Source organism: Triplophysa rosa, linkage group LG25 (genome assembly GCF_024868665.1).
Source record: "Triplophysa rosa linkage group LG25, Trosa_1v2, whole genome shotgun sequence".
Taxonomy (NCBI): Eukaryota; Metazoa; Chordata; class Actinopteri; order Cypriniformes; family Nemacheilidae; genus Triplophysa; species Triplophysa rosa.
Window position 1 is genome coordinate 1272310 of NC_079914.1, and position 12712 is coordinate 1285021.

General features: G+C 36.1%; 1 protein-coding gene across 1 annotated transcript in view; it reads left to right on the forward strand.

Annotated features, from left to right (window-relative positions):
• Positions 1 to 127: 127 nt before the first annotated feature.
• Positions 128 to 12712, forward strand: part of lmcd1 (LIM and cysteine-rich domains 1) — an 84063-nt gene continuing 71478 nt past the window's right edge. The window contains exon 1 of the mRNA XM_057325848.1: positions 128 to 280. Coding sequence (XP_057181831.1) covers positions 263 to 280 — 18 coding nt within the window. The 5' untranslated portion in view covers positions 128 to 262. The remainder of the gene's footprint in view (positions 281 to 12712) is intronic.

Sequence of the window (12712 nt, forward strand, 5' to 3'; positions counted from 1 at the left end):
CCAAATTTCTTCAGGTTGATGCATTCCTGCTTTACTGCTTCCATATAAAGTCAAATCCAGTATTGAGTGGAAACCGAGCGTTATGAATGTGATGTCATAGTCACGCGTGATGTCATTCAGCACACATCACGGGAATGTGTTTAACGGTCAGGCACATCTCACGAACACATGGATCAGAGACATTGCACACTCGAACACTGACGACTACACGCAAGGATCTTTGAACAGGCTTTACTCACTTAGCAGGACGGTTGTGGATGTGATGGCGGGCGTTCTGAAGGTAAGTCTACGAATTACGAAATTAAGTGAAATGTCTGTATTTTGATGTTGAATTCGCGTATGTTTGATTACTAAGACCACACTTAACGTTACATTTGTTTTGGCTTTTGTAATGTAAGGGTCTTGGTCAAAGAAAATGTCCAAACGTTTCTGTTTGTTTGTTTTTGTCTCCCGTTTAATTCACATTGACGGCCAAACTTAAGACGCTCATCCGACAGACTGAAGCATTTTAACCAAAAATTTGGCCTGTCTCTTAATAGTTTTGAATACTTGTCAATCTACACAGTTTACTAACTGTAGTAACGTTAACCATGTTTTCTTACGGCAGATTTACAACAAATACATTTTGTAAAATGTGAAGAAATGGTAAGAGCTTACGGGGCCAAACCCACCAGTCGTATAAAGAATTTAAACACTGATACTGATTTCAAGAAAACCAGTTTAAAAGACATAATTAAAAACACTTGCATCATAATATTCATAACTTGTTGCCAACAGGAGGTGCTGTTGTCTATTTGAAGTTGTCCAAAGTCGCCAACTACTGTATAGCTTAGTTTAGTTAGTGCACTTGAAGGAACAATCCACTTTGGAAATAGGCTCATTCTCCAACTCCCCCAGAGTTAAAAAGTTGAGTTTTAACGGTTTGGAATCTATTCAGCCGGTCTCCGGGTCTGGCGATAGCACTTTTAGCATAGCTTATCATATATCATTGGATCCAGTTAGACCAGTAGCATCACGTTCAAAAATGTCCAAAGAGTTTAGATATTTTTCCTATTTAAAACTTGACTAATGTTTAACCCAACTCGCCGTCGTACATTAACCACGTGCGCGCTGAAATCATTTCCATTCCGAAGTGATCATCCGTATGCCCTGTTCTCTTCGAAAAGTAATTGCACAGTGTCAATCACATTTACACACTGTCTCGGATATTTTCGTCCGTCATCAAAAAAATTCGGACTGGCAAAATTCAGCAAGCATTTTGAGAGGCGTTTTGACAATTTGACACACAGTACAAACGAGCGCCAAATACGAAAAAACGCATACGAAAATTTCAGACTTTATGTGCAAAGACATTTAAGGGAAAATGCAATTGTCCATTTAAAATTCACTTGGCAAAAGGAGCAATAAAAACAATGTCATTTTTCTCTTTATTTGGAGTGACGTTTTGGTGACCCCTTCCCGAATAGCCCGTTGGAGGGAGATATTCTGTTTGGATAAATCACTAAATCACGAGCACACAATACATCATGACAATACATTATCCCTGCATATCAATTGATTCACTATAAGTTCGTGTTGTTTACATGACTAACAAAACATAGACATATGACTTAGTTTCACTTACTGCATGCGGTTCATATCCGGTATCTTTTAGCGCTGGGACCGCTCCATCTATCAGTTTCAAGCGATCTCCAAATCCAGCGTTATATCCACCGTTTATAGGACATCCATCACTGAAATGCAGTGAACGAACAAACACACCTCGACTTCTCTCTCTATCAAAGAGTAACGAGCTGCAGTTGCAGGCCCACAGCACAGCCAATCTTCCTCGCTTGTCGGTTGACGCGTGGGCAAGCTATTTCTTTTGCTTGCCATGGGCGTGCTTTTCCGGGAGAAAAGTTGTTACGAAACGGATTTTCATGTTCGAAAACAACTTTCCGAAACCTATACGAATGCTGGGGGAGTGTACTGAGCACAGAAATACTACTTAATACGTCCAACTCGTTTTATATTTTACAGTTTGTTAATTAATAAGATTAATAAGATTCGCATACCACCCCTCAAAATCCCCCACAGAGCACATAACAAATCCCAATTTAACCCCTGATTACAGCAAATTTTTTTACTATGACTGAAATAGCGAAATGGCCATAAAAATATTAATAGCTTGAAATAATAATAATAATAATAATAATGGTTGAATAACTACTACTTTATAAGTCATGTTGAAATAAAGGGTCTAATAATATGTAAATGTACAAAAACTGCAAAATTTTGCCATATTCATGCTCATGAGACCACAGCACGAGTTAGTACTGAAGAGATACCGTTTTTCAATCTTATGTAACATAAGACTGCTTTGCAAATATCATTTGTTTAAACATTATTTATGGGACTGTTAAACTATTAAACATTTAACTGATAAAACTAATATTGATAATCAGTGTCAGGTAATTATAATGGTTAGTATAGTGCATGGCAATATGAAATATTTGTTTCAGGATGAAACAGGAATTTAAACTTTAAATTACTGATGATTCCATCACTATGTACACATATTAAGGTTGAGCGGGGCACCAAGTAACGCGGAGTTAATTGTAACATAGATGTTTTGCATAGGTATTTATGAACATGTTTAGGAACATATTGAAACATGTCAGCCACTCCGAGCAATGGTTAACTGGGCTTTGAAAAAAATTGTACACAGGGGGGTTAGTTGTAACACAGTGTTGTATCCATTGTAGGTAGGGATGCACTGATATATAAATTTTGGCCGATAACCGATAATTATTTAACACTGGAAGGCGATAATCGATATATTGGCCGATATATAGTATCTAAAAATAATATAACATTTTCTGAGACCGAAACGAAAGGCAAAAAGTGGACAACTGCTTTTATTTGAAAACATTCACTGCAGAAAACAAGGTTACCATTAGTTCTCTTTTTCCCCTTAAAATCATGTACCAAGCCTTAGTGCTGCAACGACGTGCGTGAAATGCGTCGACGCTTCGTATTATTTACGTTTATCTGCTGTAATAGCAGTTTCTGTTCCCGGGCGTGTGTAAATTAATCAGCAGAACAAGAGAAAGTATAATTCACCCGACAAAAAGCGATCGAGAGCCTCGGACGCAGTAAGTTAGTGATTGGACGGAGGAATTCCCCCTAACGTTAAAGTTACCCCCGGAATGCCATCATCACAGCATGGACACTAGGGTTGGGAATCGTTTCAATTTTATCGATTCCGATTCCAATTCTGATTTTGCTTATCGATTTCGATTCTTATCGATTCCCAGTTTCGATTCCACAGTTGAAGTAAAACATTTAGATATCAACCTGTGTGGTCATTTAGCCTGCTTATTGACTTGTTTGCAAATACTGTATATACTGTATATATTTATGAGCAGCGTTTTGTGTATATTTACACATAGAAACACACTTTTTCTGATTTATTACAATTTGTATTATAGTTGAACTACATCATGGTTAAACTTAGGGCTGAAACGATTCCTCGAGTAACTCGAGTTATTCGAATACAAAAAATCATCGAGGCAATTTTTGTTGCCTCGAAGCCTCGTTTAATCCATTTAACTACAGTACACACGTAGCACTGCGTTTCCCCACGGACCGTTATTACTGACGCACAGCCCGCTAAACTCTATTCATGTTACAGGGTTCTCAAGTCTCCCGCATTCACCTTGACACACACGCAGTTTAGTCTGTTTACACGCTCACACGTGTTTCTCATGCTGATAAATAAGTGATAGCTTATTGAAATGGTGAACTGCTATTTTACTTGGTTTTAGTGTATTTTGCGAGTGAAACTTGTTTTCCAGCTGCATTGAGTCCATCAAACTAGATGCGGACTTGTGGACTCCGAATCATGTTATTTACACACGTCATCTGTCTGTTCTGCGTGTCTGAGTGAATGAACTGCACAGTTTAACGTGCTACACGCGTGATGCTCGTGAATTTGTCTGCGTCTGCACTATATGAGGACATGAACTTCATCTCCAGAGTTGCTCTGAGAGTTTATTTCAGAACATTTTTCTGAGTGAAGCTAACGCACTAAAAAATAAGCGTCTGCCGACGACCTGCCAAAATAAAAGTCCGGCTAACTCGGTATTTTTATGTGGACAAATATATTACTATTTAATATTAAAAAAAGAAACTAAAACTAATTTAGATAAACTAAATGCATCATGCATAAGCTGAAGTTAGTTGTTTAGCTTTGAAATTATTCTTTATATTTTTATTAATGTTTCATATGTATACATTTGTATTAGGCCTATATTGCATTTTGAATGTAATATGGCAATGGAATGTACTAAATGGGTTTAGTTTTCACAGATATGAATGTATGCAATTTCAGCAATAAATAAGTTAATTTTTCTAAAAAGGAAAGAAATTAGTTGTTCATTTTAAGAGACCTGTCTTATTTTCTCTTGTATATTTAGTATTGCTCTTTAATAAAGAAAACGTACTTATTATCCGAATACCCGATTAATCGATGGAAAAATCAGTAGAATACTCGATTACTAAAATAATCGATAGCTGCAGCCCTAGTTAAACTGCAGTTACTGTAATGCAACTATGGTTAATTTGTGATTCCTGTGCTTTAATGCAAATTCTATAGCTAAACTATGCTTACTATAGTAAAAAATATCGATAATTTTCATAAGGGCTTTTATTGAGATATCAGCAGATCATGCAACGCATGTACTTTTCTGAAAATATGCACACAGGAATTGATAAGAGGAATTCAAATTTTAATCTCAAGTATCCGATTCCTATTCCTTTCGATTCCGATCCGATTCCTAGCCTTTCGATTCCGATTCCAAATTGGAATTGATTTTCAATTCCCAACCCTAATGGACACGCAATCACAAACGGACGGAGAGGGGAACGTAGATGTAGACTTTCATAATAAATTACTTTTTTGTAATTAACTTTTTTGTAATGTAAAACTACGCTTTACATTAATGATTTACATTAACGCTATTGTACTAGTGTAAGTTAGTGTATGTGAACCTTTGCAGATTGTGACCCTGCATAAATTACTCTTAAGCTTCAAAAAGGACTGACTATCATGAAACCACCAATGCACTTTTTATGTCATGCGATAGCTTTATGCGAGGAATAAACCAATATAGCATAATTAAGAAACTCTGACCTCCGCTGGTGCTGTCTGTCAATCTCCAGTCAGCATGCGTGTGTACGGTGACGGTCAGGACGCTACTCTTTCCAAGATGTTCCAATGTTTTCATTATTCTTGATAATGACAAGATGATAGTCTATGGTTTTGTTTAAAATAGGGCTGTCACGATTATGAAATTTGATTGACGATTAATTGTCTAATAAATCATTGCGATTATGACGATTAATTGTCTGTTTTGGGGCTTTGACGATTATGGCGATTAATTGTCTGTTTTTGAGCTATGACATTTAATTCTCATACATTTTTGATTCAGCGATTGAAACGACCATATTGTTCTGAATGCAAGACTATGTTTTTTTCTTGGAAATACATCGGAAAAAATTGGGTCATCATATATTTAAGGTTTAGGCTTTTACCTGTCAATAATACAACCACCAAATACTTGTAAATTAAGTAAATTGATCAGGTGTGAATTGAAGCCACCATTAAAATGCTATCAGTCTTAGAAAAGCTTCTAGTCTGTTTTTTTCTCACTTGCAAGACTACAATTAAATTTTACTTGTGTGTTAATGAAATTTTGGTAGACTGGTTTTCACACTGAGATTTGCTTAAATAATATTAAATTATACTGCAGGTAATTTGTATATGTTTTAGTTTTTTTTAAAGTGATTGTGTTGTGGTGGTACATTTTACAAGTATAACCATGCTTTAGTAACAATATATACACTAAAATATGCAATATGCAGATACGCTACAGCTCCCCCTAGTGTCTTCTATAGAGATATGCAATAATTGCGATGATCTGAAACCATCGCGATGAGGTTAAACAATCGCGATGAGACGATTATTTAATAATCGTGACAGCCCTAGTTTAAAATGTATTTTGCTAGAGACTGTGAGTTAACGTTACTAGCTGAGTATAGCTTAGCTTATTAGAAGCACTGGAAGCGGTCTGAATATGTTGCATGTTCATACGAAATAACTCTTTTTAAACCTCTGATTTAACTGTATACTGTCGGATTGATGCAACGCACTATGTGTTAAACATGTAACATATCATCTCTTCTCGTTGTGTTCTAACTATTATTTACTTTAGGGAGCAAAATGATCCCCAGGACTTCAGAAGGAGTAGGTGCTTTAAGCGCATCATTGTGCGTCCGGGATGCGCATAACTGTAAATAACGAAGCGAATGCATTAAGCGCATCATTCTGAGTTCCGGGTGCGCGGGCTCGCTTTAACGCCACTCTGCATTATAGTCTTTTATAGTGATAGTTTTGTACAATAAACAGAGACAGATAGTAGTATTTTACTTTTACTAAATTATATTATGAGACTGAAAATAGAGTCGGATATTACTTGGAGGAAAAAAATACAGAGCATATATCATGCTCTAGTATTTCATATACACATTTTTTAATGTTTTTACATTTACATTTAGTCATTTAGCAGACGCTTTTATCCAAAGCGACCTACAGATAAGGGAAACAATGGAAGCAATTGGAACAACATAAGGACAACAAAAAGCATAAGTGCAATAAAACATTTTTTTTACCTTTGATACAGTACTTAAGTACATAAAAAATCTGTATTTTTTTTACTTTTAAAATTAAAACTACTTAATTAAAAGAAGATGGTGATTTTAATGTAAACACAGATTAAAATGTTAAAACAACAATATTTATTTATAAAATGTAGTGGAGTAAAAAGTATGATTTGCTTTATAATGTAAGAAAATACTAGAATTTATTGTTTATTTGCAAAATTTGCCAAAGGATTAATCCAAAAAATCTTAATTAGATTAAAAAATAATCGATAGATTAGTCGACTAATAAAAAATAATAATAATAATAACAATAATCGTTAGATTAGTCGACAATTAAAATAATCGTTAGTTGCAGCCCTACCAAGCCTACTTTACACTAGTTAAGGATTCTTTAACTATTAAACTTTTCTGATATGTTTATTTAATAAACTAATTATAGATGTTCTTCCAGAGCAACCCAGAAAAGTGTTCTTAATAGCCACGTCTAACTGGTGTCAAGAGAGAAAGCATTCAGACAGCAATTGGCTTTAAAAAATTTGCTTTTGTTTCTATAATTTACACATTTATAAATATCTACACACTGTACCTACATTAACAATGTTTTGCTAATAACAGTAAGTGAATGATCATGACAGAAAGACAGTACTGTATTGGATTTTCACTGTGAGCAGCATGCAGCTGAAGTGATTTAACCAGAGAAAATGATTCATCATTTATCGGCTATAATTTATCGGCCTAAATTTTATTATCGGCCGATACCGATAACACTAAAAATTACCATTTATCGGCCGATACCGATATGGCTGATAATTTATCGTGCATCCCTAATTGTAGATATAATAGATGATCTATTATACTATGTATCGTTATGTACAAACAATACCCACCTTTAGTTTATAGACGGAATAATATTGAGTTGTGTGTTCAAAGAGAATTTTCTAGCGAGTGTTACAACTAACCCTCTGTCTGTTACAATGAACCCCACAGTGTAACGTTTGCACTTTGTCACTTTTGCTGTGATTGTATAGGAATGGTATTCAATGGTAGCAGAGATGTGTATGTTGCTTATTTAAAAATATTATTAATCAAGCTTGAATATTTTTTAATGATTTAGCTAAAACCAGAACGTCTTAACCAAAGATATTAATATTAACACGATGCGCCACTACCGTTACAATGAATGGCGAGGAGTGCAACGCTCAATATGGCCGCTCTAGTGAAATAATTCCCACCTTCCAGTATGATCCAATCGTCAAACGATAAAGACTGATGATTATCTGGGGCGGGGCTCTCGTGAAGCGCTTGCCAGCCTGTGCGCAGGCACATTAGGTGATGCAATATCGAAAAAGGCGATTTTTAGTGCAATTTAAGCTTAGCAAACCAAAGTTATGATACAGTTCATGTCATGTTTAATTATTGATCGGAAATATGCTGTTTAATCGTGATTTTTGACAGCGTTTTTAGAAATATTGGCCTTCCCCCATTCAAGTAGATAGGACTATGGACTTGCTATGACGTAAATAGCTGCCCAGAGGTTTTGCAAACACGACTTCTGTAAACGGATTTTGGCGTTATGTTGTGCCCCGCTCTCCCCTATCTAAAATAAATCCACACCGAGGAATTGTGATACAGAAATTAAAAAGACAAGACTTTAGAGGACATTAGAATCGGTTTTGATGTGTTTTGATAGATTTAGTGTCACGTTCGCGGACAGAACCCAAGCGCAGGCAGACAAAGGGTTAACAAAAACACTCTTTATTAAAAGAGACAAACAAAAACCCACATTGGGGGAAAACACTACAAACCAAACAAGAATCAAAACTAAAAACTTCCTCGAGAGGAATAACAAAACAAGGTCCAAGGAAACTATAATAATGAATAATAGTCCCAACACGAAGGGTAATCCAAAACACGAGGGTAACAGGGTAATCCAAAACACGAGGGTAACAGGGTAATCCAAAACACGAGGGTAACAGGGTAATCCAAAACGCGAAGGGAACAGGGTAATCCAAAACGCGAAGGGAACAGGGTAATCCAAAACACGAAATCCACGGTTCGACACATGGGCAGGAAAACACGCAGGATACGGAAGACAGGAAGGAATGAACCAACAAGGTGTGAGGGAAACTAAGTAGGGAGGGACACTAAGTAGGGAAACGTTAACGAGGGGAGATTGCACAGGGATGGTGAAGGACAGGTGACAAGATTTAAACACTAATGAGCACAGACTGGACAGGTGAACGGGATGAAACACTAATGGGACACTAATGGAGAAACAAGGGGGTGGAGCTAAACGAAAGACAGGAGGACACGCAACGAAATGTCAAGACAAACTGCCACGTGTCTCCACACAAGACGAAACATACTCACACAAGACATGGTACTGTCACGACCCTGTCCACAAGGCACGAAAACTCAGGACAGGAAGGACAGGATCCTGACATTTAGTATATGTAGAAAAAGACATTCGGCATTTTGAAATGTAGCGTTTGTATTTATTTAACAAATGTGACCCTGGATCACAAAACAAGTCTTAAGTAGCACGGGAACATTTTTAGTAAAAAACAAAACAACATTGTATGGGTCAAAATTAACGCTTTTTCTTTTATGCCAAAAATCATTAGAATATTAAGTAAAGATCATGTTCCATGAAGATATTTTGTAAATTTCCTACCTTTAAATGTATAAAAACTTTATTTTTATGATTGGATGGTCTGCCACAGTACCCCTGATTAACAACTTCAACAGCAATTTTCTCAATATTTAGATTTTTTTGCACTTTCAGATTCCTGAGTTTTAAATGGTTGTATCTCAGCCAGATATTGTCCTATTTTAACAACTTATACATCTATATAAATCTTATTTATTCAGCTTCCAGGTTATGTAAAAATCTCAATTTCGAAAAATTGACCCATAAGACTGGTTTTGTTGTCCAGGGTCACAAATGTGGTTTTGGGCAAAAAATGAGCTGTTTGCCTAATTGTGTGATGTACTTGTGTTACTGTGTTAAGAGTTAGGGTTAAGTATTGGTAAATGCTTGTTAACAATTGAAAAAAAAACTGTAAAGGCCTCGAAGCCTCGTTTAATCCATTTAACTACAGTACACACGGAGCACTGCGTACGGACCATTATTACTGACGCACAGTCTGCTAAACTTTATTCATGTTACAGGGCTCTCAAGTCTCATGCATTCACCGTGAGACACACGCATTTTAGTCTGTTCACACGCTCACAAGTATTTCTCATACTGATAAATAACTGATAGCTTATAGGGCTGTGACGTTTGCCGTAACAACCGCACCACCGCGATGGTAAAGTGCCATGACGGTGGTGAACTGCCACCGGCGGTAGTGCACGTCACTCTGACAAATATAGGTGTAATAAATATGAGAGTTGCGATAACGATTGCTATTTGTAGCCTTTCAGTTGTGGATGGTTTTATTTAAAAGATTTTAAATGAACAGAAATTATTGGCATACGTTTCTGTTGGTGCGTTCGAGCGCGGGCCTGCACGGCAAAACCCAGGTTATTCTGCGGGTTTTGCAATGGCTCTTGTTGAGAAATGAACAGATACGTAAAATCAAAACTGGCTATGACCCGCTTGCTTAGTGTCGGAGCGCGCGCAGGTTTTGCCGCGGTTGCGGAGAGACATCTATTCATTTGCGCTCCTGTGCACATCTTCTGAACGCGCATTTAGTGCAGCTGTACACATTTTAATCTGGACAATGTCAACAAGTAAGTTTCACATCAACGAGTCGGATTTGTGGCAATCTGAATAGGAAAGCCAATGTAGGTTTAAACAGTTTGTTTCAAATGGAATTGTTAAGGACTGTAAGGGTTAATATGCCACTGACTGAAGTTACTGCAACAAGAGCTTTTTTATTTAGTATTTAGCTTTCTTATATCAATTAAGTTTTCATTATTTACTGATGTTTATTTAAATGTTTTATATGCTGTAGTGTGCCGTTTCACTGATGGATTTGCGCGTTAAACATTGACGGATGTTTCATCCTCATTTAATTCAGATATCATATTTCAATTATTTAACAATTTCAAGTATTTAAATAAGGTCTATATTTCTCTTCCACTCGTCATGTGGTTGCTACACGCAAATATAATAATATAAATATTATTTATATAAATAATAAAATATATATTTCTCAACCACCGCACCACTGCGGTCGATTTGTCTATTACCACCGCGGTGGTAAAAAGAACTGCCACCGTCACAGCCCTAATAGCTTATTGAAACGGTGAACTGATATTTTACTTAGTTTTAGTCTATTTTACGAGTGAAACTTGTTTTCCGGCTGCATTGAGTCCATCAAACTAGATGCGGACTAGTGCACACCGAATCCTGTTATTTACACATTTCATCTGTCTGGTCTGCGTGTCTGAGTGAATGAACTGCACAGTTTAACGTGCTACACGCGTGATGCTCATAAATTTGTCTGCGTCTGCGCTGAATGAGGACATAAACTTCACCTCCAGAGTTGCGCTGAGAGTTTATTTCACAAACATGTTATTGTTTGAGTGAAGAAACTGACATACTAAAAAATAATCGTCTTCTGACAACCTGCCAAAATAAAAGTCATAGGCTATTGTTTGAAATTATTATTTCCATTTTTATTCATGTTTCTTATTTATATATTTGTATTATATTGCATTTTGAATTTAATATGGCAATGGAATGTACTAAATGGGTTTAGTTTTCACAGATATTAATGTATGCTATTTCAGCAATAAAAACTAATTGTTCTAAAAAGGAAACAAATTAGTTGTTTTACTCATTTTAAGAGACCAGTCTTATTTTCTCTTGTATATTTAGTATTGCTTTTTAATAAAGAAAAAGTACTTATTATCCGAATACCCGATTAATCGATGGAAAAATCAGTAGAATACTCGATTAGTAAAAGAATCGATAGCTGCAGCCCTACTATGGTGTAAAAACATGTTATCTTAAGTTAATACATACAAAATCAAAAAGCAACAGACATGGAGAAATGTTGACCATTTAAGAATGATGGGAGCATCAATGTTTGTGGATCTACGTGTACATACCTAGAGTTTTCACCCCCAAAATTTTGCAGTATGTGGCCAATGTCACTAAAAAGCAGAACATTTATTTATATTTCCTTACTGGCATTTTTACTTTCCCTATCCTATATATTATATTCCCTATTTAGAATCATTTAAATTTTTTGTGAGAACATGTGAGTGGTGGTAACACTGACTCACACTCACACACTGGGACTCTTCTACCAGAGCGGTTGTCCATACCAGCAGTTATCGTCATGGCTAAATATGTTTGCAATTTACAAAAGCTTTTTAAGGGCTTTGACACCATGGTAGCATGTTGTGTTGTTCTTTTGTGTTCTTGATCTGATGTTATTTTTGTCCTACCTTTCATCACAGATCTTAATAAGCCATCTGTATGGAGAGAGAACAGTGCTTGGCAGTTTATTATTATGGCTTGTGTTTCAGAATACAGAGACAATTTATTTAAAGTGGTGTGGCAGTTGTCATCACCTTACGCTATCTGATAAGTGTGTCTTTCATTTCTATTTTCTTAATGATGACCTGTAAAGATCAACATCAATGCTATTTTCACATACAGGCATGCCAATGAAAACACAACCATCATCCTCATGTTTATTTATTTATTGTCTACTTGTTGAGGGTTGTGAATCGACTCACATTAACTCTTCTTAACACAGCAACACTCCTAAAACACAGAATTGGCAAAACTGTTAATTTCATGCTCAAAATCACACATTGTAAACTAAACTCCAACATTCATTTTAAAAATACACTTACACAATACACTGTATCTACCAAAACACTAACACTCTTCTCTCTCTACTAACAGGTACATTTAGTCAACTATATCAAGGCCCGGATTAAGAATTGTGCGCACAATAAACTTTTGAATTAGCCTATAGGGTACTACGTGTAGACAACACCTCTATCTTATACAGGATTACATTGCCAAGTTCCAAACTATGATCAC